The sequence below is a fragment of the Melanerpes formicivorus genome, unplaced genomic scaffold (assembly GCF_026170545.1).
Source record: "Melanerpes formicivorus ecotype bairdi unplaced genomic scaffold, bMelFor1.0.p_v2 SCAF_33, whole genome shotgun sequence".
NCBI lineage: Eukaryota > Metazoa > Chordata > Aves > Piciformes > Picidae > Melanerpes > Melanerpes formicivorus.
In genome coordinates this window covers 6,744,805-6,770,096 of record NW_027142385.1, presented here as the reverse complement: position 1 = coordinate 6,770,096, position 25,292 = coordinate 6,744,805, and the positions used below count along the sequence as shown (strand labels likewise).

Sequence of the window (25,292 nt, the reverse complement as noted above, 5' to 3'; positions counted from 1 at the left end):
CTCACCAAGCACCCCGAGTTTTGCCTGGGACCCTACCAGGGTTCTGGCTGGGGCCCTCCTCGCATTCTTCTCGTCGCAGACAGAAAAGGGGTTGGGGTGTTTATGCGGCGGGGTGAGTCCCTGGGGGGGCTCGGCCTCGGGAGGCGGTTTGCACCCCTTTCCCGGCTGCTGCGTAGCCATTCCTGCGCAGGTGGCCGCACGGTGTGTGTGGTGTCAAGGAAGGGAGCAGGCACCGGGGAGCGTCCATCGGCGGCACCGCGGGAGCGCTCGATTGGCTGGGTGGTGTCGCGTGGATGTGGCTCAGCTGACAGGGGAAGGCCGCAGTGATTGGGTGGAGGGAGTGTCGAAGAGCGGCAGTGATTGGACGGAGGAAAGGGCTGAGCTCCTCAGTGATTGGGCTGAGGGAGGGACGGAGCCCGGCAGTGATTGAACAGGGGGAGAGGGGCGGGCCCCAGCGGCGGGCTGCGCGGCCCAGGCCGAGGTCCTGAGCCCGCGGTCCTGCCATGTCCCGCTGGACGGGCCCGGCCGGGGCCCGCTGCCCGCCCGCCATGGAGGCCGCGCTGTCCCCCGCCGCCCTCGACCTGAATGCGGAGCGGGAGAAGATCCGTCGGGAGATCGAGGAGCTGGAACGGAGCCTGGAGCCCGGCGGGGCCAACATGGAGATGGCCGTATCCGACTCCAGCCTCAGCTCCGGCACGGGTACGGTGCGGCGCGGGCTCGCCCCTCTCTCACCTTCTCCGGCGCTTCTGCTCTGGCCTTTGAGGCTCCTCTGGCGTGGCGGGGAGAGGCTCGCGTCGGTTTCGTGTTAAGCCCGCCGTGTGTGCCAGTCGCTGCGCACAGGCGGTGCTGGGAAGGAATTCCGGCGGAGCTGAGGCGCGGCAGCTGCTCAGGGCTTCCTTGGCGAGCGGGAGAAGCGTCCCGCGCCGGTGTTCTGCGTATTTTCGTTATGAAACCCACGAGAAGCTAGCGGGAAGGCAGAGAGAGCTGTCACGCCTCCTGATGGAGGTTTCTAGTCAGGGCAGGTGGCAAGGAGCTGACTCACGAAACGTAGCAGCTCCCCAAATAGCCTTTTCCAAAGCGCGGTTTGCATGAACACCACAAACTCTGCTGTGTGAGCCGCTCCGTTTCGCAGCCTGCCTGTGTCTGCTAACATTAACTTATTTCAAAGCGAAGAGGAGATGGTAATAGTTCAGGTTCTATACCTGTGGTTGCTGTCACAAACACCTAGCTGCGTGTTGACCATGCAAGTGTGAGTAACACGTTAGAAAGCTGTAGCCACACTGAATGGAAAACCAACTATTGCTGTAGAGTGTGGAAGGGCAGTTAGGTGCTTACAAAGCTCCTGGGTTCTGTTGGGTTGAAATATTTACCAAGCTGCACTCTCTGGAGCCTGTAATTTGTCTTGATGTGAAGGACCAAGATGTAGCTGCATTGATCTGCAGTTAGCAGGAGCTGCTCTTTTTTGCCTTCCCTACAACAACAACAAAGTGCATGCATAGAGTGTAGCTAAATCTCATTTTTACTTGCCAATGATGGCAATATCAAGAAAACTTTAAAGGTCATGCCTGGGATGCTCTTGTGCTTTATTCTGTGTGCTTTAGTTGGGTTTGAAGCTTGTTTTCAGTCTCCATCTTTGTATTTGTGTTGTCTGACAGATGATGATGGTGAAGATGATGACTCGGATTCTCCTGTTGAAATGGTAACCATTTTCTCTTTTTAAGCTCATCTTTTCATTTGTCTATGGAAGGGAGCAGGAGGAAGGGGAATCTCACTCTTTTCTGGAGAAATCTAGGCAGCTAACTTGGCTCCATAGCTCAGGAGGGATTAATGCAGACCTGGAGGTTTAATTAGTGCTGCCCAGGACTTTGTAACTCACTCGGAAGAGGGATTTCTTGTGAAAACCAGAGGCCCTGTGTCCTAGTGATTGTTGTTTTCTGTCACTGGAAACTTCACCTTCTGAGGAGGTCACTGAGAAGTTGCACATAAGAAACAAATCATCAGCTTGTGATCAGTAAATCTTGTATTCTTCATACCTGCAGAACACTGGGTTTGTACATGAGGGGACAATTCAGTGCAGCTGCTTCTTTGCAGTTGACTTACAGTTTTGAAGTTGGTGGCATAAGAGCAGGCATTGGCAAGGTTTGGAGTCATACTGTGGTTCAAATAGCTGCAGGCTGAACTAATGAACAGGGCAAAGGGGAGCTGGGCAAGGCCTGGAACAGCCTCTGGGTGTGTTCAGAACAGCTGCTGGGGGGAGACAAGCAGTTATGAGCCTCCAGATCTTTTGGATTGAGTTTTGTAAGGTGATGGCAGTGTTGAGTTACAGAATTAATTGCCTCAGGTACCTGCTTCTAAAGCAAACAGTTTCCCCCCCCCCTCTAAAATGCCTTATTTGCTTCAAGGAAATGGAGAGGGAAGATGACAGTAGTGATGATGATACTGAAAGTAGCCTGCCACAGGATCCAGAAACGTGTCTGCAGATGAACCATGTGTACCAGGAAGTCATCCAGGAGAAGCTTGAGGAGGTTGAGCTTCTCATTGCACAAAACAGAGAGCAGCAGGTGAGTGAAACAGGAGTAAAATGTTTATTCCTCTGCTTTTCTGGGTTGCCATCTGCCATCTTCCCCTGCCCATAAAGCTCAGTAAAACTTTCCAGGACATTCCTAATCCATCACTGGTCCCAGTGGAACCAGCTGCAGCAGCCATGGTCCCTTGCTCATGTGCTGGTGCAGCCAGTGCTCCGCTTGCTTGGCCAGGAACCAGGTTCACTTTCTTTGTGGCACTTCAGTGTCAACTGTCTGGCCCTTCATGTGGTTTGACTGATGGTTCCATGCCATCTTATCACCAAAAATGCTCCCACTGGGGTATTTTATAGCTTACCCTTTAGCTCACTGTAGCAAGTTAGTGGGTTTTGTTTCTTTCTTTGTTGTTTTAATTGGCTGCAGTATTCTTGTACAAACTTAAGGAGTTCCAAATCCTCTCTTTAACACATGCAGTGACTCACTGTTTTGAACCCTGCCTGGGACGTTTGTGGTGGCTTAGCCACTTGCTCCCTGCAATGAAGAATTTGAAGGAGATGCTAATCCTGGCTAATTAATTCTTGTCTTGCAGAAGGAGCTCATGGGTGAGCTGAGTGGTCCAAAAATAGCAAAAGCAGGAGATGGTAGAAGTCTGCCAGCAAATATATTCTTGGGTCACTTTATGAAACCATACTTTAAGGATAAAACAACAGGAATTGTAAGTAAATATAACTCAGTTGCATCCTGCTATGTCTCTCAATGATAGATTTAATTTGTGAGTGTGTTTATTGGTTGGACTTGGTGATCCTGAGGGTCTTTTGCAACCTGAATGTTTCTGTGATTCTGTGTTAAAACTGTGTTGTCTTTCTGCTATGTAACTGTGGACTCTCCTTTTTCACTTTCCCCTCACTTGTTGCTTGCTTACCTTCCTTTGGGAATGTTTGTTCATTCCATGTCTGGCTGTGACATCTGTCCACACTTTGAGTCCTTGTCCAGTTCTGGGCTCCTCAATTTGTGAAGGACATTGAGAGACTTGAAGGTGTCCTGAGAAGAGCAACGAGGCTGGGGAGAGGTCTGGAGCACAGCCCTGTGAGGAGAGGCTGAGGGAGCTGGGGTTGTTTAGCCTGGAGAAGAGGAGGCTCAGGGGAGACCTTACTGCTCTGTACAGCTACCTGAAAGGAGGTTGTAGCCAGGAGGAGGTTGGTCTCTTCTCCCAGGCAAGCAGCACCAGAACAAGAGGACACAGTCTCAAACTGCACCAGGGGAGGAGGTTTAGGCTGGAGGTGAGGAGGAAGAAGTTCCTCACAGAAAGAGAGATTGGCCATTGGGATGTGCTGCCCAGGGAGGTGTTGGAGTCACCATCCCTGGAGGTGTTCAGAAAGGGATTGGATGTGGCCCTTGGAGCCATGGTTTAGCTGTCAGGAAGTGTTAGGTATTAGGTAATAGGTTGGACTTGATCTCTGAGGTCTTCTCCAGCCTGGTTGATTTGATGATCTGCAGGTGAGTTCTGAGGAGAGATGTTCCAGCTAGGGGGCACTTGATCATTCTGGTTTTCAACATAACTTTCATTGTTTGTCTTCATCTCCATGGTCTGATTCTGTGCAGCTGTTTAAAGTACTCATTGAAATCTGATTGTCTTTGGAAGAGAGCTTTCTGAGGAAGCTATTGCTGCTTTTTGTCATGCATGTTTAAAGTGTCACTAGCAAAAGGAGATGACTTCTCTTCCAGCTGTTACCATATATATATTAATGCAATATGCAAGCAAGGACTGCTAGTTTTCCTGTTAGATCCTACTCAAGCTGGTAGCACATCATAAGTGGGTACCACTGTGCATCATGTGTGTGTGTTCCCCACGTGTAAAATGCTCCTTCAAGCACCCCCATCAGTTAATGTGAGCAGAGCTGGCTCTGAGCTGAGAGTGCTGTGTAACCATGGACAAATTCACCTGCCTGAGGGATCTGTTTGTATTTCTTTTCTTCATGTATTTGTCTTCTGATGACCTGGGAGCCTGTGCTTAAAAGGGCAGCTGAGCAGTTGGGATGTGACAGTTGGCACAAGTTTCAGCTGCCAGTCTTTCTCTGTAGCAGGCCACACTAGAGTTCTAAGAAGAAAGATCAACTTTTCTGCCTGTCTGACTCCTCCAATGTTTCTAACCCTTCTACCCTTCCCTAGGGCCCTCCTTCCAATGAAGACACCAAGGAAAAGGCAGCTCAGGGGATAAAATCTTTTGAGCAACTGATTTCAGCAAAATGTGAGTCACAATATTGGCTGCTCAGCATTCTATAAGAGCTACAACAAACACAGACATTCAGGCTGTTAATTCCTCCCTCCCATTTGCACTTGATAAACATCAACATTTCTGATGGTTCATACTTGATTCCACACACACACAAATAATAGTTCAGAGTGAATTCAGTGAGTGATTCATGATTTGCATTTGTTTTGATGCATCATTAAACAACTCCTCTGAGCACCCTGAAACCAAGTGAGGTTGTGCAAGGGTAGTGCTGAGATGAGAGAGGTTCAAGGGGCACTTACAGCTCTGGATGGTTATAAACACCAGGGTGTTGAGCTTTATTTTCATCACTTTGTCACTAACACTGAGCAAGAGGTTGCAACTTGCCCAGGTCAGACCTGCCATTAGTCATGGTGGGGGAGAGGAGGATCAGTTTGCCTCCCCTCTCCTGGATGCTTTGCTCAACAAAATCATGTAGCTGATGAAGATGAGCTGATACTGAAAACCTGGGGGGGTGCTTTAATAGTGGTGTTGCAAGCAGTGGCTCATACTTTTGACAATGGTTTTTGCACTGATCTGATGCTCTCTTGCCTTGTTTTGCCTAGGGAAAAGCAGGGAGAAGACACTGCTGCAGAAATCAGTTGTGAGTGACCGCTTGCAGCGCCTGCTTCAGCCAAAGTTACTGAAGTAAGTACTGTGCAAAAATCTCCTGATGGGAGAGTTATACATGAAGGAAGGAAAGGATATATGGGGAGATCCCACCTTCCTACAGTGAGCTCTTGTGTTAACTGTTTGGGATTCACTAAGGTTATGAAACATAGCAGAGGTGCTTTGACTGTCAGCGTTGGGCCTGGGAGAGCTGCTCTGTGAATCACAGCAGGCAGCTTGAACACCCCTGTCCTGTGGACACCAGTGCAGAGGATGATACTGTTGGGGATAGCAGCATCTTTTGTTCTCTCCTGTATTTGTGTGTGCACGTGGAACCAAAGGGTTCCTGCAGTGCTCCACAGGGTGCCTGCAGATTTCTGCCCCTAAGTGAGAGGTTACAGCATTCAGGTTGGGCTGTAACTGCTTCATCACTGTTTTGCAGGCATCTGGCAAGTGGAGATGTTTTGGTTTGTATTGTGGCATTCTCTGGCCATCTGTTTCTTCCCAGGTGGGGAGGTGGGGAGATTCAGGCTGGATGTGAGGAGGAGGTTCTTCACCATGAGAGTGGTGAAACCCTGGAGTGGGTTGTCCAGGGAGGTGGTCGAGGCCCCATCCCTGGAAGTGTTTAAGGCCAGGCTGGGTGAGGCTCTGGCCAGCCTGATCTAGTGTGGGGTGTCCCTGCCCATGGCAGGGGGTTGGAACTAGATGATCCTTGTGGTCCCTTCCAACCCTGACTGATACTATGATACTATGACACTGACACAGTGATAGAGCTTAAAACAGCCTACAGGGCTTGAAGCTGAAATAGTGATATTTAGCGAGGTTTAGGATGGACATCAGGAACAATTTCTTCCTTGGAAGGGTTGTCAAGCCCTGGAACAGGCTGCTCAGGGAAGTGGTGGAGTCCTCATCCCTGGAGGGATTGAGAAGCTGTGTAGATGTGGTGCTGAGGGACATGCTTTAGTGATGACCTGGCAGTGCTGGGTTAATGGTTGGACTCAAAGATCTTGAAAAGTCTTTTCCAACCTAGACAATTCTGCAGTTCTGTGACAATGCTGTGTCCAGTGAGAGATTTTTTTTTGTCTGCCTGGAGCTGCTGTGGCCTGGCTTTGTTGTTGCAGCAGCAACAGCAGTTCCCTCTGTAAACACCAAAAGGATTAATCTGAGGCCTCTTCTGGGTCAATGATTTGCATTAAAGGGGCAAAACCAGGACAATGAGTGGGAAAACCTTAGGCCAACAACACTTCTGTGTAGTGTGGAAGTAAATGTGAAGGGAAGAAGAATGCTGATGGGGAAATCATGTTTGCCAGGTATATTCTGATGCCACTGACCTCATTCCTTTCTAGTCATGTTAAGTAACAACAGCCATGTCTTTGAACAGGATGAGTTACTGGAATCAGAAACTGGAGAAAGTCAAGACTGAAGCAGAGAAACAGGTCTTGGAAAAGCAAATCAAAGAAGTGGAGCAAGAAATAGAGGCAATTAAGTGAGATGTCTTCCTTTTATCTTCTTCTTGAACATGAGTTTATTCTTGCAGCTTACCTTTTAAAAGTCTCTCTTTTCTCAAGCCCTTCTGAGTAGGATGTGGGAGAAAACTTATTTATGTTGACTTGCAGAAAAATGAAGTGCTCTTCAAACTCATCTCCCCAGAGCTTTTGCTCTTTAATCTGTCTAGAGCAATGTGTTTGGATGCTGCATGGATTGTTGCTTCTGCTAAACCAGCATTCTCTTGTAGGCAACTCTTTCAAGAAGTAATACAGGTTGGGGCAAAGTCTGTGTGTTAAAGAGCCTGGCTGCTTTTAGGTAGTGAGTGTTCAGCTGGCTTGGAAGTCAGCAGCAGGTGGGAGGAATAAGATGAAGCAAGCTCAAGACAAAGTGACTGTTGAATTAGCCATGTCATGAGGTTCTTTCTTTCTCTTTGTCCCTTCTGCTTTAGCAAACTCCCAGAAAGTGACTTGTTGGGGAGCAGATTTGATGAGCATGACTGGGAGAAGATTTCAAACATCCATGTAAGTTGGGAGATCAGCTGGTTTATTACTGCTGCTCTCTGTGTTCCCTCTCTTGAGGCTCTGGTTTGCATCCACTGTTCCCATCTTGCATTTCTTGAAGCTGACTGCTGTGTGATCTCAACCTGGCAAGCACAGAAGCGCTGAAGGTTTGCTGTCACAGGTTGAATTTGATTTCATTCTGGCAGAGTGCAATAGTTGGAATGCAAAATACATTCCTTGGCTTAGTGTTCCTTTCTGTCCAGATGTTCAGTCCCAGCTGTAAGCCCAACCAGATGTTTGATGCTTCTTTCAGTTTGATGGACAACGTAGTTCAGACGAGCTGAGGAAATTTTGGCAAAACTGGGAGCATCCAAGCATCAACAAAAAGGAATGGACTGAGGAGGAAATACAGAGGCTGAAGAAGATAGCTTCTAAACACCGTTACCTGGACTGGCAGGCAATAGCCCAGGAGCTGGGGGTAAGGTCTTCTGAGCTCAGGCTCCAGACTGACTCAGACTTGACTGACTTCATGGTGTCTAATGTCAGTTTTCAGAGAACACATTAATGTTAATTTCTTGTCAGCTGTTGTCTTTCTGAGAAGAGTTGAAGGACAACTCTCAGGATCTCAGGTAGTGATAGGACTAGGGGGAATGGAATGAAGCTGGATGTGAGGAGGAGGTTCTTCCCCGTGAGAGTGGTGAAGCCCTGGAATGGCTTGTCCAGGGAGGTGGTCGAGGCTCTGTCCCTGGAGGTGTTTAAGCCCAGGCTGGACGAGGCTCTGGCCAGCCTGATCTAGTGTGAGGTGTCCCTGCCCATGGCAGGGGGGTTGGAACTAGATGATCCTTGTGGTCCCTTCCAACCCTGACTGATACTATGATACAATGCCAGAAAAGTTTGATACTTTAGCCTTGCTCTCTTGCTTTCTATCCTCATAAGTACCCAGTGACCTGAGTAGCTCTGTTTTCATTGTGTTAAGACGAACAGGACACCTTTCCAGTGCCTGCAGAAGTACCAAGTCTATAACAAAGACCTGAAAAGGAAAGAATGGACCAGAAGTGAAGATCAGATGCTTTTAGAGCTTGTTCAAGAGATGAGAGTAGGAAGTCATATCCCATACAAGAAAAGTAAGTGACCTACAAGTGAAAATGTCTTCATCTCTTCCATTCACCCATGAAGGTTTGGGTTTTTTCCCTTCTCACAAGTTACTAAATATTTACAGCCCCAAATCCAAACCTGTGAGTGTAACACCTGTGAGTCAACAAATGTTGAACCTCTCAGATGTGTACTGGAGCTGAAACCTTTCCTAGGTCTCTGCTGGTGGAAGTGTATTGCTGGGCCATTGTGTCTCATATGGACAGTGCCATGATGAACAGCAACATGTTGTGCATGCCTTGCTCTTCCCATTCTGTCTGTGTACCCTTGTGAAGGATTTAGGCTGAGTTGTAAATGCTGTTTGTGGCCATCCATTGTTTGACAATGCCACAGTTACAAAGTGAAGGAAGAAAGCCTGCTTGCAACAGGCTTTGAAACACACCCTTGTATTTCTAGTTGCTTATTACATGGAAGGAAGAGATTCTGCTCAGCTGATTTATCGATGGACAAAGAGCGTGGACCCCAGTTTGAAGAAGGGCCCCTGGACACCAGAGGAAGATGCTGTAAGTTCTCTTCTCTGATGCCTTGAACTGCAGGGTGCAGAACTGGGAAGGTTAAACTGTTGGGCTGCTCTGTGGCTACACATATCTGAGCTTAACAGGGGCACAAAGGGGTGTAGAAGGGACCAAGGTGGGCAGTTTACAGAATCACAGAATTGTCAGGGTTGGAAGGGACCCCAAGGATCATTTACATGCAACCCCCCTGCCATGGGCAGTGACACTCTCCTAGATCAGGTTACCCAGAGCCCTATCCAGCCTGACCTTAAAAACATCCAGGGATGGGTTCTTCCACCACCTCCCTGAGCAACCTGTTCCAATGTCTCACCACCCCTAGGGTGAAGAACTTCTTCCTAACATCTCATCTAAATCTCCGCTGCTCTAGAGGGCTTAGAAGCTCCTGAGTGCTTCCGCTGAGAGATTTACAGCACGGTGGAAACAAATCCAACTGCTTCTGGCACAGGGCTGCTAGGATTATGAGTGATGAGGAGAATTTCAGCCTCTGCTTTGTCTGATCCACATAGATGCTGTTGGCTGCAGTGAAGAAGTATGGAGAGCGTGACTGGTACAAAATCCGGACGGAGGTGCCGGGGAGGAGCGACGCTCAGTGCAGAGATCGGTGAGGCCCCTCAGAGCAGCAGGCTTTCACCTTTGTTACACATAAACATACCTAATTTGCTTACACCAGCCTCATTTCAAGTGTTCCAGCACCCTCATGGTGCAGAACATGGTCCTAACATCCATTCTAAATCTGCTCTGCTCTAGTTTGAAACCATTGTCCTTCATTATATCACTGCAGGCTTTTGCAAGCAGCCTCTCTCCATCCTTCCTGTAGACCCCCCTCAGGTACTGACTGGCTGCTATTAGGCCTCCCTGGAGCCTTCTCTTCTCCAGGCTGAGCAACCCTAGCTCCCTCAGCCTGTCCTCATAACAGAGGTGCTCCAGCCCCCTGATCATTTTTGTGGCCCTGCATTTGCAGTTGCACAAGTCAAAGAGATGAAACGGGAGCTTGACAGAGAATGTGCTTTGCTGCCTGTGGAGTGCTACTCCCTCAGTGTAGCTGCCTCTGGGTTAGCAGAAATTGGGAGGAATGTTGTGCAAAATAAAGCAAAGGGGTCATTAAACAGGAATAAGTGCCTGTGGGGAGGGAAGGTTGGCCTCCAGGTATTGTCTGTGCCTCTGTGAAAATGATCTTCACAGTCACTTCTTGTCACTGCACAGCATAATGAGCTGCTGAGCAGTTTTCAGCCTTGGACTCAGCTTCAGAAGAATCCAAGTACAGCATGGCCTAATTTCAGTGACCTGCTCTCCAGCTGCTTGTTGTAGATCTTAATCATCTGGCCTGATATTTTGGAGAACAAAGTGATTGTGGCTGGGTTGAATTAAGGGAGCAGGGCTGGGACCCTTTAGACAAAAGAAAGACTGCAAATGAATGGAGGTTTTGTTCAGCTTCAGAGTATGCAGTGATGAGTGGAGCTTTACAAGGAGAAGAGAATGCTCTTTAATGTTTTTTCATGTTGAAGATACTTAAAAGCCTTGCACTATGATGTGAAGAAAGGCAAGTGGAGTTTAGAGGAAGAGGAGCAGCTAATTGAACTGGTTCAGAAGCATGGCCTGGGTAAGTGTTTCTCTGCCTTGATCTTTAGCAGCTTAGAGAAGTGTTATTAAAGAATTTAGCATCTAATTTTTCTCCTCCTTCATTTGAAGCTATGCAGCTGCCACTAGCAGGCTCTGCTTCCTCCTGATGATTGCAGCCTGCCTTGTAGTGTGCAGTCTGTGCCTGGATATTAAGTTATTGAGAGACTGTGTGGTAAAGAGTTGTGTGGCTGTGCTAGGAAGGTGTCAGAGGGGCAAGTTCCCTCTAAAGAACCTGTGAGAGTCCTCTTACTTCCTCTGAGTGTCCTGGGTTGAGTTGAATCTGCTGCTAAGTGTTCAGTACCATGCTGCTGTCATTCAGTGCTGGCTGGAGCAAAGTGTCATGGGACTTGAAGTTCAAATTGTAACAAGAGGCTTCCTGTTGCAGTTGCTGCTTCTGGTTTCCAGTTTGGGGCTGTTGGGCTTTTCCACAGTGCTGGCTGCTGCATGCTTGGGAGGGGGGAACTGTTTTCTTGCTGGCTTCTGCTGCTTCTGCTGAAGTAATTGTATAGTTTGAACTCCTTATCTCAACCCAGGGTTGGTTTTTTTGTGCTACTTTCTCTTCCCTGTGTGCATAGGGCTGGGGGCTTGCTTGTGAGAGCAGGCTGTGTTAACCTAGGACACTGAGACGACTTCCCTTAACAAACAGAAGCTTTTCAACATCAGTTTAAGCTTTCTTCTAAGACTTTCCTTACTGCTGCAAGGGAATGTGTAGTTCTGCTCCAGTTTTTATCACTGGTTCCTTTTCTGGTAGTTTCTAACTTGAGCTGAGTGTGTAGCAGCACAAAGTCTGATCAAAGAAGACTAATGAGTAATAAGGCCTTGAGATCCATTCACATAGTAACTGTCTTGTACAGGGAAAGGTCTAATGTGTGAATAATGTTCTGCACTGACAAGGCCTTGTTGCATTCACAGATGTGCTCTGCTCTGCATCCTTTATAGGTCGCTGGAGTAAAATAGCTTCTGAACTGCCACATCGGAACAGCTCCCAGTGTCTAAGCAAGTGGAAGCTCATGATTGGCTCTAAGGTATTGTACCCAATCCTGCAGTGTCACAATCCCATGTCTAGGATTAAGATTCTCTCAAAAGCAACCCAAATGTGAAATCAATACACAGAGTGGCAGGGATTTCACACAGTGTTTTGGTGTGGATGCTCATGCTCTGGTTTGTGATACGTTAAAGCAGCCTGAAGGTCTGAAGTTGGTTTGCTGTACACTTGTATAGCAGCCAGAACCTCTTGACTGCTTTGAAGTGCCTGTTATGATGGGATGTATGTAGGTTTTCATGTAGGTACCTCATGAGTTCCCAGTTTTGGTATCAGGCACTACAGGAATTCTGTCTGCTTGAGACCACCTTAAAGGCACAGTCTTGCTCCCATGGGCAAAGCACCTGCTCTAGGTGAAAAGCCTCAATGTGTCAAGATGGGGCAGCTGCACTTAGTTTGTACTTCCTCCTGCACCAGTTCTTAACACAACCTTACATAGAATACACCAGGTTGGAAGAGACCTTCAAGATCATCACATCCAACCCACCTAAACAACTAAACCATGGCAACTAAACCTAAACAACTAAACCTTGTCCCTATCTGGAGTTTTTCTGTGCATACAAGAGTCTAAACCAAGAAAAATCTGAGCCCAGTTGTCAGCTGTAGTGGATGTAGTTAGTCTCAGGAGAAATAAAGCAGAGCTGTCTGTCTGGAAGCCACACCTTACTGATAGGATACTGCTCCATGAGACTTTAACTTACTGTTTGGAGAGGTGGATGAGTCAGGGGTGAACACTGGTGTTAGCCTGGAGAAAAGGAGGCTGAAGGGAGACCTTACTGCTCTCTTCAGCTTCCTGAAAGGCTATAGACAGGTGGGGGTTGGTCTCTTCTCTCAGGCAACCAGCACCAGAGTAAGAGGACACAGTCTTAAGCTGTGCCAGGGGAGGTTTAGGCTGGAGGTGAGGAGAAAGTTCTTCCCAGAAAGAGTAATTGGCCATTGGGATGTGCTGCCCAGAGAGGTTGTGGAGTCACCATCCCTGGAGGTGTTCAGGAGGGGATTGGATGTGGCACTTGAAGCCATGGTTTAGCTGTCAGGAGGTGTTAGGGATTAGCTAGTAAGTTGGACTTGATGATCTCTGAGGTCTTTTCCGACCTGGTTGATTCTATGATTCTAAAACTTGTCTGTGCTTCCTTTGAGAAGAAAAAGTACAGGCCACCAAAACGCCAGCACGTGGAAGAGAGCTCCAGCTCCTCAGAAAGCAGCAGTGAAGACATTGAACTGGACTTATCAGACAGCTCAGAGGAGGAGGAGGAGGAGACAAGAAGCAAGGAGGAGAAACCTGCCTTTCCCAGCATTGATTTGTGGGTACCCACACGGACAGATACACAGGAGTCAAACAAAGGAAGATACCAAACTCCATCCCTTTTCTCTCCTGCAAGTGCTGATGCACAGAGCAGCAGCAGCAGTGTAGTCCCAAGAGCAGCATGTGATGGAGACAAGGGCAGCACTGCTGGTAATTCGTCAGAGCTAAACACCCTCCTGAGGGGCATTGCACGGCCGCATTCCACAGACGTCATTGTGAAGAATCCAGCAGAAGTCCTGAGCAAGGTGAGGCCTGGGCTTCTCAGTCTGTTCTTGGTGGGACTAGAGCTTAGATCAGGAGCAGCCTGGGAGTGCAGTAAAGAGAGTATGTGATGAGGAGATGGCAAAATCTTCTGTGCCTCTCTGGGCTGCTTTCTGACTGTGCCATTGGGTGGAGCTGTTGGCAGCTGAGCTGTGACATTAAGCGGAAATTTCTAGCACTGCCTCCCCATGCCTTGCCTGGAAGACAGCAGTGTTCCTTCCTGCATTTAGTGTCAGAGGGGCAAAACTTGTGCAGCTCTTCATAAAGCAGAGTGGTCCAGTGAACTGTGGTGGCTCTTTCATCTTTTCCTTTGTGCTTTTGTTCTAAGGCTTCGAGATGTGGGAAGCAAGTGCTGCGGGTTACCCTGGAGGATGTGAGGAGAGTACTGAGGCATAACACCTGCTTCCAGAGGAAACTTGTAAGTGTCTCTTCTATCTTGTGTGCTTTTGTGATGTGAGCACTGCCAGGCTATGTTTAGTACTGGTTTGATGGTAGGCTGAACATGAGCCTGCAGTGTGCCCAGGCAGCCAAAAGGGCCAATGGCATCCTGGCCTGCATCAGGAACAGTGTGGCCAGCAGGAGCAGGGAGGTCATTCTGCCCCTGTACACTGCACTGGTTAGGCCACACCTTGACTACTGTGTCCAGTTCTGGGCTCCTCAGTTTAGGAAGGAGGTTGACTTGCTGGAACGAGTCCAGAGAAGGGCAACAAAGTTGGTGAGGGGTTTGGAACACAGCCCTGTGAGGAGAGGCTGAGGGAGCTGGGATTGCTTAGCCTGGAGAAGAGGAGACTCAGGGGTGACCTTCTTGCTCTCTCCAACTCCCTGAAGGGGGGTTGTAGCCAGGCAGAGGTTGGTCTCTTCTCCCAGGCAGCCAGCAGCAGAACAAGAGGACACAGTCTCAGGCTGCACCAGGGGAGGTTTAGGCTGGAGGTTAAGAAGAAGCTCTGTACAGAGAGAGTGATTGCCCACTGGAATGGGCTGCCTGGGGAGGTGGTGGAGTCACCATCATTGGAGGTGTTCAGGAGGAGACTTGATGGGGTGCTTGGTGCCATGGGTTAGTTGTTTAGGTGGCTTGGATTGGTTGATGGGTTGGACACGATGGTCTTGAAGGTCTCTTCCAACCTGGTCCGGTCCATTCCATTCCAATCACAAGTCTTCTTGCCCTGTAGTCTCAAGGGGCAAAGTCCATCCTTTTCATGTATTTATTTCATAACTCCTCCATGAATATTTTTGTCCTGGGACTAAATTATAGTAGAACCTTCCTAACTGGAACTCTTCATTGTGTATTTGTTCATGCACAGCAATCAAAGTTACTAAGGCCTCCTGCCATTCTGACAAAGCCACCTGGAGGTTGCACTCCTGGCCAGAAGCCTCAGGGGCTGCAGAACGTCACGGAGAAGGCTTTTCGGCAAGAGAGAGAGCGGCTGAGAAGGATGAACCTGGACAGAAAGCTGCTCATGGCAGTGACACCTTGGGTGGGCAATGTGCTCCTGCCTTGCACCTTGCAAACTGGGAAGCTGGCTTTTCGTCAGACAAAAGGTAGAGGTGACCCAGCAGGGACAGGACTCTCCTCCTTTTTGTCCTTGTTTTCTGCCACCTGAGCGAATGCCCAGCTGATCCTGATGTTGGATTTCCTTTTCCAGCTGATGCTATTCAAGAGAAGATTAAGTCCATCAGTCTGGTGAGCACTCCCCTCTTCACACTTTTCATTCAGGTAGGTTTAACAGCATCAGCTGCTTTCAGACAGTGATGGTCTTTATTTCTGTGCTTGATGGTGAAATGCAATTTGATGCTTAAATCTGTCTGATAAACAAGCCCTCTAACTGCTGGATTCATCTGACCTCCTGGCTCTGGGGTGATGCTGCTTCAATAAATCCTGCATCCAGAATCCAATGGCATCCTGGCATGCATCAAGAACAGTGTGGCCACCAGGAACAGGGAGGTCATTCTGCCCCTGTACACTGCACTGGTTAGGCCACACCTCGAGTACTGTGTCCAGTTCTGGGCCCCTCAGTTTAGGAAGGAGGTTGACTTGCTGGAGCATGTCCAGAGAAGGGCAACCAAGTTGGTGAGGGGCTTGGAGCACAGCCCTGTGAGGAGAGGCTGAGGGAGCTGGGTCTGCTTAGCCTGGAGAAGAGGAGACTCAGGGGTGACCTTCTTGCTCTCTCCAACTACCTGAAGGGGGGTTGTAGCCAGGCAGAGGTTGGTCTCTTCTCCCAGGCAGCCAGCAGCAGAACAAGAGGACACAGTCTCAGGCTGTGCCAGGGGAGGTTTAGGCTGGAGGTTAGGAAGAAACTCTGTACAGAGAGAGTGATTGCCCATTGGAATGGGCTGCCTGGGGAGGTGGTGGAGTCACCATCATTGGAGGTGTTCAGGAGGAGACTTGATGGGGTGCTTGGTTGCACGGGTTAGTTGATTAGGTGGTGTTGGATGATAGGTTGGACTCGATGATCTTGAAGGTCTCTTCCAACCTGGTTTATTCTATTCTAATTCTGGCAGGGCTTGAAATGGAAAAATGTCCCCAGAATTTTGCATGTGAAGCCTTTCTCATCCATCTCACACTGTCACTGGCCCTACCAGAAGGTTTTTGTCCTCAATTAAATCTTAATGCAAGTCTCTTCTTGCAGCTCTTTCAGATTGATACCAATGGCTGCATGAAGATCATCCGTGAGAGGAGGCTGAGGCAGGCAGAGCTGCTTCGGGCTGACACAAGAAGGCCTCAGCAGGTATTGTCCATGGCCTCTTTCCAAGCTTTTCCCACTGAAAGCTTGAGAGAAGTAGAGATTTTTTAACTGTGTGGCCAGTGGTGGTGTTTGTTTTGGCCCAGAAGCACAATCAAATGCTGGCCACAATCAAATGCTGGCCCCCAGGGATCGGTGCTGGGCCCCAGCCTCTTGAACATCTTCATTGATGATCTGGATGAGGGGGTCGAGTCAGTCATCAGCAAGTTTGCAGATGACACCAAGTTAGGAGCAGATGTTAGTCAGTTAGAGGGTAGAAAGGCTCTGCAGAGGGGCCTTGACCGACTGGACAGATGGATGGAGTCCAATGGGATGGCATTTAACAAGTCCAAGTGCCGAGTGCTGCACTTTGGCTACGACAATCCCATGCAGAGCTACAGGCTGGGGTCGGAGTGGCTGAGAGCTCCCAAACAGAGAGGGACCTGGGGATGCTGATTGACAGCCACCTGAATATGAGCCAGCAGTGTGCCCAGGGGGCCAAGAGGGCCAATGGCTTCCTGGCCTGCATTAGGAATAGTGTGGCCAGCAGGAGCAGGGAGGTCATTGTGCCCCTGGACTCTGCAATGGTTAGGCCACACCTTGAGTGCTGTGTCCAGTTCTGGGCTCCTCAGTTTAAGAAGGACATCGAAACACTTGAAGGTGTCCAGAGAAGGGCAACAAGGCTGGGGAGAGGCCTTGAGCACAGCCCTGTGAGGAGAGGCTGAGGGAGCTGGGATTGTTTAGCCTGGAGAAGAGGAGGCTCAGGGGTGACCTCATTGCCCTCTACAACTACCTGAAAGGTGGATGTAGCCAGGAAGGGGTTGGTCTCTTCTCCCAGGCAACCAGCACCAGGACAAGAGGACACAGTCTCAAGCTGCGCCAGGGGAGGTTTAGACTCGAGGTGAGGAGGAAGTTCTTCACCAAGCGAGTCGTTAGCCATTGGAATGTGCTGCCCAGGGAGGTGGTGGAGTCACCATCCCTGGAGGTGTTCAAGAGGAGATTGGATGTGGCACTTGGTGCCATGGTCTAGTCATGGGGTCTGTGTTGATAGGTTGGACTCGATGATCCTCGAGGTCCTTTCCAACCTCAGTTATACTGTGATACTGTGATCACTTGTATGGGGTGTTGGCAGATGTGGGTTTAATTCACATCTGTGCTGGTTTAATGATCTTCAGATATCTCAGAAGTATAACTTAATATCTTTTTTATGACAGGCTTCCCAAAGTATGGAGACTTCTTCAGGTACCTACCAGAACATTTGCTTTGTGATGTGCAAGAGCTTTTGCTTAACTCTTCACCATTGTGTTAATGACCAGTGTAACTGAAGGAGAGCTTGTGGAACAAAACTACATTTGTCATGCTCCTTTTGCCTAGCTCTTGGATCTTTCAGTTATTGGCTAAACTTGTTACCCTTTGGTAAGGACTGGAAAGAAGGGCTGGGGGACCAGTGGCACTGGGCCCCCAGTTCTGTAGACTGTTGCTCCTAGATGTTTCTCCAGCAAGGTGCTGGTTGTAGTGAATATAGAGTAACTGAATGGTTTAGGTTAGAAGCTACCTTAAAGATAATCTGGTTCCAGCCCCTCTGCCATGGGCAGGGACACCTGCCACCAGCCCAGGTTGCTCAAGGCCTCATTCAGCCTGGCCTTGAACACCTCCAGGGAGGAGGTATCCACAACCTTCCTGGGCAACCTGTTCAGTGACTCACCACCCTCACTCTTAAAGAATTTGTTTCAAATCTTCAGTCCGAATCCTCCCTCCTCAAGCTTCAATCCATTCCTTCTCATCCTATCACTACAAGCCCTGGTAAAAAGTCCCTTCCCAGCTTTCTTGTAACCCTTTTCAGGCACTGGAAGGCTGCTATGAGGTCTCCTTGGAGCCTTCTTTTCCCCAGGCTGAGCAGCCCCAGCTCTCTCAGCCTGTCTCCAACCAAAAGCCCAGTTCCTTGTCATCCTGGCTGGTGTGAAGGTGTCCATGGACAGTTCCTCCTGTGCACTCTTAAGGTGCATTCCTAGCCCTGGTGTGATTTCTGGGGGCACTTCCATCGTTACTGAACAAGTGGCAAGCTTGCTGCATCAATTACCTGAAGGATGTTAGGGTTGGGCTTGATTAAATCAAGACTTATAACATTGTAGAAACTCTCACAAACAGGAATTTTGCTGCTTCCCATGCAGGGTATTTGATACTTCAATAGCTAAGGAGTGGCTTTGGAAAACACTGAGTCTTTTAATCTTGTTTCCCTTCTTCCACAGGCAATTCATCACAACCCTGTACTCAGAGGAACTCCCAAAGGGGCATACCAAGGAATGCTGTCAGGAGACCTGTTGCCTTAAAAGTGAGGGAGACTTCAGCTGCTGCCTCTGAAAGCAGCACTCCTGCCACACAGGGAGCTCTTCCAGCCCCAGTGCAAAGGCAGAAGCCTAAAACTGTCTCAGAATTGCTGAGGGAGAAGCGGCTCAGGGAATCCCGGGCTAAGAAGGCTATGGAGAGGACAGTATTTGTTGCTCCACAGGTGCTGGTTTCAGGGCCTCTGATAATCCAGAGCCCACCACAGCAAATCATTCCTTCTGCACAAGCAGGGAGCAAACCTGCAGCAGTTGGTTGTACAAATAGCCAGGTACAGTGTGCACCAGCTCCACTGCCAGCATTTACTTCTGTTGCAGGTTCCACTTCTGCTGTTGTCCTTGAAAACCATTCCTCATCAGTACCAGAACCTGGGACAAACCCTTGTTCCTTGCAAGGAACAGAAGTACAATCCAGTAAGGAAATACAAGAGCAAGCTTTGGAAAGTAGCCCTGAAGGAGGGGTGAATCCAGCTGCAGCAGAGAAGGTCCCAAATCAGGGAGGGTGCAATGGTCAGGTCCTGGCTGGTAGCTCAGCTCCAGTAGTGTTGCAAAACCAAGCTTTTGTGCCACATCAGATTACAGTGGTGCCTGTTGGCATTGATTCTGGCACCAACAAGCTGTCTCTTTCTGCACCAGTTACCTGTGAGCTGAGCAGCAATGGACCACAGCAGAGACCAGTCAACCTACTGCCTGCTATTGTGACTCCCCAGACTGGTTCAAGTTTGATTCCCAACAGCTTCCTGCCCTTCACGTGGGTGGTAACACCTCAGGCCTTGCTCCCCACTGCTGTACAAACTGTGGTGGGTGTTCCCCAGGGCCTGCCAGCTGCTGCTGTAGGAAGTCCCTGTCAGACTACTGTGACTTCCAACGTCAGCGTTTCGAGCTCAGCAGTGCCTCCTGTGCCAGCAGGAGCAAATCTGCCTCAGCCCAGCAGTGCAGAGACTGAAGCAGCCAGTGCCCAGTCAGCAGCAGGAGTACCTCTGGCAGGGACAGCTAACTCTGCCACAGCTCTCTTGCCTGTGACCTCAGCCAGTCCTGCATGTGCCACAACAGCCACTGCTGCTTCTGCAGCACCTGCATGTTCAGGTGGCTTCTCCAAGGCTTCTGACTCCTCTGCAGCTCAGACTGCTCTTCCAGCTGATGCACCAAGCCTGTGTGCTATGCTGCTGCCACAACCACAGCTACCTGCCAGCACTCAAGGGACTGATTCCCAAGGTTCATCGAGCCTCACTAGTTTGGGAAAGAGCCAAGACTCCAGTACCACTTCCAATCCAAAAGGGGTCATGCTCCAGCCAGGAGATCCAGTTCCCCATAACAGTGTCCCCAGGAACTCTGATGGCCTTGCTGCACAAGCAGTGAAAAACAGACCTATTGCCTCCAAACCTCCAAACACACAGCCTGCTGATGGTCCAGCCCAGCCAGCCACTTCCAGTGCAGAAAAGAATCTGCTTGACTTCAGCCTGATTTCCCTGGAGCCTGAGGGGCTAGTGAAGGAGTGGCTGAGTGGGAAACAAGGTGTCCAGGTACCATCGCTGCAAACCAGGTTGCCCTATCTGCCACCTTTTCTGTGCAACTTAAAAACCCTCTCAAAGCTGCTTCTGCAGAAAGCAGCTCTAGAAGAGCAAGCAGCACATCTTCTGCCTTCTGGTGCCAGTCAGGCTGAGGGCACTGGGGTGGATTTACAGGCTATTGCAGAACTGGTGCAGCAGAAGCTTGGTGATAACCCTGCTTACCTCCTGCTGAAAGCCAGATTCCTAGCAGCCTTCACACTCCCAGCTGTGCTAGCCACTCTGCCTCCTCCAAAAGTCACAACTACTCTGTCCACCAGCAGGAAGCAATACAGAGAGAGTGATGAAGAAGAGTGGCAGAGTGAGAAGGAAGTGTCTGAGGAAGAGAGTGATGGGAATGAATCCACAGGTGACCAGTCAGATGGGACAGCTGGTGATGAGCCTGGAGACAAAGACACTGATTTACTGAATCAGGTAAAGAGGTGCAGAGGCTAAAAGCAGAAAGTTACTGCCAGCTAAATGCTGCACTGGCATCCAGGGTGAACCCCCCACTGTTCTGAAGTGTGGCAGAAACGTGCTCCTTTTGAGTAGGCAGTTTTGCAACTGATAAAAAGCTCAGCTGGGAGCCCTGAGTCCTCATAAGGGTAAATGTCTGTGCTTTGTGTAGCACATTAGACTTGACATGATAGTTCCTAGAAGTGGCTATCAAAGCTCCTTTCCTCCTCCAGTTTAGAATCTGCTGCAGGGACTCTGGTGGGTTTGGAATCAGGCCCTTATTTTTCATCAGATGTGTCCTTTAGTTCCAAATAACACCAAGGGAATTGTGTTTGCCTCTATTGCCATTTGATGTCTCCATCCCAAATTGTTTTATGTGACTAGAGATTACTGGAGCATGAGGAGCAATGTGAACCATCATGTCAGCCTAAAACCCACCCTGATTTTTAAGCCCAAGCCAGTACTGCCCGGCACTGTTTCTGCAGAGCATGCCAGGAGGGTTGTGTAGCTCAGCCTTGCATTTCAATTCATTGTGGCTCCAAAATAAACAAATCAAACACTAATGAAGATGAATAAACAAGGTAAATGGCTGCTTGTACAGAAAGATGGCAGAGCTGCCTACAAAATCAGAGCTTTCCCATAGTAAGCCAGCACTTCTCTTTTCATAGTATCATAGTATCAGTCAGGGTTGGGAGGGACCACAAGGATCATCTAGTTCCAACCCCCCTGCCATGGGCAGGGACACCCCACACTGGATCAGCCTGGCCAGAGCCTCATCCAGCCTGGGCTTAAACACCTCCAGGGACGGGGCCTCAACCACCTCCCTGGACAACCCATTCCAGGGCTTCACCACCCTCATGGTGAAGAACCTCCTCCTCACCTCCAGCCTGAATCTCCCCACCTCCAGCTTCATTCCATTCCCCCAGTTCTATCACTACCTGAGATCCTGAGAAGTCCTTCCCCAGCCTTCCTGTAGCCCCCTTCAGATACTGGAAGGCCACAATTAGGTCACCTGGGAGCCTTCTCTTCTGCAGACTGAACAGCCCCAACTCCTTCAGTCCGTCCTCAGAGGAGAGGTGCTCCAGCCCTCTGATCATCCTGGTGGCCCTTCTCTGGACACCTTCCAGCACCTCCACATCCCTCTTGTAATAGAGGCTCCAGAACTGGAGGCAGTACTCCAGGTGGGGTCTCACCAGAGCTGAGTAGAGGGCGAGGATCACCTCCCTCGACCTGCTGGCTACACTTCTCCTGATGCAGCCCAGGATCTGCTTGGATCTGATCTTTTGTTTTAGCTCTGACTTTTTACTCTTGGAGCAAGTTCAGTGTGGTCTGAACTGTCCAAAATCAGCAGCAGTTCTTCACTGCCTGCCTCTATCTTGTGTCATCTGCCACCAGACTCTCTGCCACTCCTTTTATTAACACCATAGCCAGGTTCTCCTGCTGCTGTCCAGTAAAATGTTCATGCTAGGGGTATGTGTGGTGAGAATCAGAACTTTGTGCTGACCTCTGTTGTCTGGGGCACTGTCTGGCTCCAGCAGTGGAAACTAAAGTGTCACACGACCTCTCTAATGAATGGTTGTGCCCAGACAGAAAACTACTGCAGGAATTGCTCTGCTTTGGTAGCAGGAACAGAAAGAATTGCCAGTGTTGGCTGGGGCTTTAGCTCTGAAAACTTCAGGGTGTTCTGTGCTCACTGTGACAATGGTAACAGAATCTCACCCCATGCTCAACTTTGAAGGTAAATGGAAGGCTTTGGGAATCTTGCTGAGGTCTCTAAAATGAAAAGCTGGCTGAAGGGGTTCTTTTGTAGTTATGGTGTTGATAGTCTTCTGCTTGTGTTGCAGGGCATGGGAGCTGAAGAGAATGCTGCCCAGTCTGCCTTGTCCTCCTGCACTGATGTGGCTGATGGCAGCGCTCTGCCGATCAGGAGAAGCGCTCGCTTCAGGAAAAGGAAGAGGATCTGAGGAGGAAATGTGTTAGTAGCTACTCAGTGAATCCTCTGCTTCTTGCCTGAGAAGAGAACCTGAAACGTTTGTCTGTGGTACAGCTTAGACAGTGAATCATGAGCCTAGGGAAAGGACTGAAATGACCTCCATTTTGTTCCCTTAGGAGACAGAGTTCTGCAGTCACCCATTAAACATAGACTGAGCCTAAAACTTGGACTCTCAGGGGGAGGGAAAGTTGATGCCTGTGTGACAAAAGTGTGCACCAAAGGCTTGAAGGTCAAACATCTGGCAGCCTTTTGGTCCATGCTACTGCCCCATGAAAATGCTGTGGTTAACAGGAGTTGTTTGTGCTTTGTTACAGGAGTCCCTGGGATGAGCTCTGCCTTCCTACACAGCAGTTAGGAGGACTCTTTGCACTACTCACTTTTCACACTTCCATCAAACTGACCCAGCCAGACCTGAGGAAGAGAAGGAAACGGCTGGACTGGTTTTCCAATCACCTGACAAAGTGTCTGCACCTTGAGACAAGCTGCAAACAGTGAAGCAAAAGTGGCTGAAGGAAAAATCTTTCAGGCACAGACCAAACCTCTTTCAAACTAGCCCCTGCCATGGCTGCCCTGGAGGAAGGTGGCTGAGATGTGGGGGGAGCAGCACCGATGGTTATTTATTTCCTTGTTGAGTCAGCCCCTATTTATGTCCATGTTTACCCACAGTCAGAATATGTTGTTCTTTGGGTGGGTTTGTTGTTGGGGGGGGTTGTTTCAGTGCTGTGACAGTGGTTTTGCTCCATAGCTAACTGTCTGGATGCTGCTGAATAAGCAGCAGCTTAATTTTGTATCAAAATGAGCCTTGAGTATTTGTTGAAATACAGATGTTTTATTTTTCTCACTTACAAACTGTGTGGTGTTGGTGGTTTGGGGTGGGTGTTGTTTTTTTTTTTGGGGCCTGGTAAATAGTGCTTTTAATAAATGTGTGTCTGAGTGGGATTGCTAATGAGGAAAAATGAAGTTTGCAAGCTGCTTGAAGAGCAGGGAGAGTGTGGGAAATGAATAATGCATGTGGCTAAAATAGCAGCATTGAATTAGGCTTTGGATTCTTGGAGCCTTCCACAGCCTGCCCCATGCAGACATTAGCAAATCACTTCAAAACTTATTTCTTCCCTCATAACCCAGCAATTTCTCTCTTACAGAGAGGTGCAAGACTAGCTGAGTCAAAGCTGATAGAATCTAGTGGGCAAGTGCTGCAGACAGCTTCATCCCACTGCATTGGCAGAGCTTCCTGACGGTGTCGTGGTGGTGAGCTCAGAGCACTGTGAGTTGAGAGCTGAGGTCAGGGGGACAAGTGAGCACCAACACTGCTGTAACTGAGTGTCAAGACAGTGTGGAGCAGAAGGAAGGATTTTGCAGTGCCTTTCCTCATGCAGTGTGCTCTCTCTTCCATATGCCAGTGCAGGTAATGTTTCCTCAAGAAATTTAGAGGTGGCAGAAGCTCTGCCACACAGTTCTGTGCTGTTCACCACAGGGCTGTTGGCATGAGGCATGGGTAGTAAATGTGATCTGTGCTCTAGGTGGTTGTTACCCTTTGCAAATGCTATTCAAGAGGTGCCCTTATAATCTCACAGCTTGTGGGAAAACTTTGTGTGACTATAAGCAGCAGCTGTCCTTGCTCTTTTTCAGGATTAAAGTGAGCTGTCACTGCAGAACAAAAAACTCCTGAGGCTAGATTGGTTCAATTAGCAGACACTCTGGTTACCTTCAGCAAGGGCATAGCTAAGAGAGGTACTGTATCTTTTCTATCTAAAGCTAATGTAATGCCTAACAAGAAGCAGAGGCTTAAAGTATCTCTGAGCCTCTCTGCCCCACTCCTAATGATAACATGGAGAAACTCTCCAGAAACTTAGAAAGCAGAACAAAGAGGAGAGTGGGAAGCTGATGGGAAAATGTGTCATGCTGCCATGGTATCAGAGAGTGTATGTTCCTCAGACTTTTTCAAGTCTGCTTTAAGACTGTTGGTGAGTTCTTGTTGCAGCTCCAGTTCTAGGACTGTGGGAAGGCGGGGAGGCAGTCAAAGGTATGATGTTGATGCTTCACATCATCACAATGCTGCTTGCTCTGCTGCTCCTTTAATTACTGTTAGAGCCACAGCCTGTAATTTGGGAATCGTGGGTTATGTTCCTTGCTTTGCCAAGACTTGAATCCCTTTCCCTCAAAATACTGAGTTGTCACAATTATACTTGAAGCTTAAGGACATCCAAAATTAGAGGCATCATTATAGAAATCATCCTTTTCAGCTGAGCTCTAAACCAAGAGAGTGTTCTTGTTGCCACCTGCTTTCCTCTGTAAAGATGTTAACAGCTAAAAGGCCACTTGAGGAGTTTTTTTCTGTTAACTGTGACTTGTTTTGTTCCCTGAAATCAGCTGGACAGACCTGTGCTGTGACTTTCACTCTTTCTAGTCTAGCTGCCTACTACACAAAGAAACTTTCTGGACCCTAGCTGGGGGCTTGAGTTGTACAGATTGGAAAACAAAGCAGGAATGAAGCTAAAACCACTGCCTGTGTGATGCTGCTGACTTGCAGTGGGACTGCTCTGTCCCTCCTTCCCTGTCACCCATTCTGGCTTCCCCTTTTTAAACATCTGTTGTGGATTTTGGGTTTCTTGGGTTTTTTCCACCCCTTCCCCATCAGAGTACAGCTGAGTAGTTCCCCCTTTTCTCTTTCTCAAACCAGTTTTTGCTCCTGGAATGATCTTTGTCCTAGCCAAAGGGAGGCTGCATCCAAGACAAGCTTTTCTCAGAGACAGGACACAGACAAGTGTTGCTAGACCAGCAGAGGAAACAAGGAGGCTTTTGGCTGCACAGGCTCAGGTCAGTCCTTGTAATGCAGAATGGTTTATGTTGAGAGGGAAAATATCTTTCTTTTACAGCTCTGATGTAGGGGTGTGGTGTTTATCAACAGGGGAATGCATTTCTTTTAACCTGCTGGGGCTGGTTTGATGTC

At 48.9% G+C, this 25,292-nt stretch overlaps 1 protein-coding gene across 1 annotated transcript; it reads left to right on the top strand.

Annotated features, from left to right (window-relative positions):
- Positions 1-151: 151 nt before the first annotated feature.
- Positions 152-23,191, top strand: SNAPC4 (small nuclear RNA activating complex polypeptide 4). Its single transcript, XM_068155883.1, has 23 exons — positions 152-699; positions 1,656-1,699; positions 2,403-2,561; positions 3,112-3,237; positions 4,692-4,770; positions 5,361-5,442; positions 6,785-6,889; positions 7,340-7,412; positions 7,705-7,869; positions 8,368-8,515; positions 8,940-9,046; positions 9,565-9,659; positions 10,564-10,658; positions 11,618-11,703; positions 12,861-13,268; positions 13,613-13,702; positions 14,586-14,823; positions 14,928-14,998; positions 15,912-16,010; positions 17,219-17,246; positions 18,254-20,328; positions 22,194-22,324; positions 22,657-23,191. Exons 1-22 carry the CDS (start codon positions 504-506, stop codon positions 22,311-22,313), a joined length of 4,689 nt encoding a protein of 1,562 aa, XP_068011984.1. The 5' UTR covers positions 152-503; the 3' UTR covers positions 22,314-22,324; positions 22,657-23,191.
- The last annotated feature ends 2,101 nt before the right edge of the window (positions 23,192-25,292 follow it).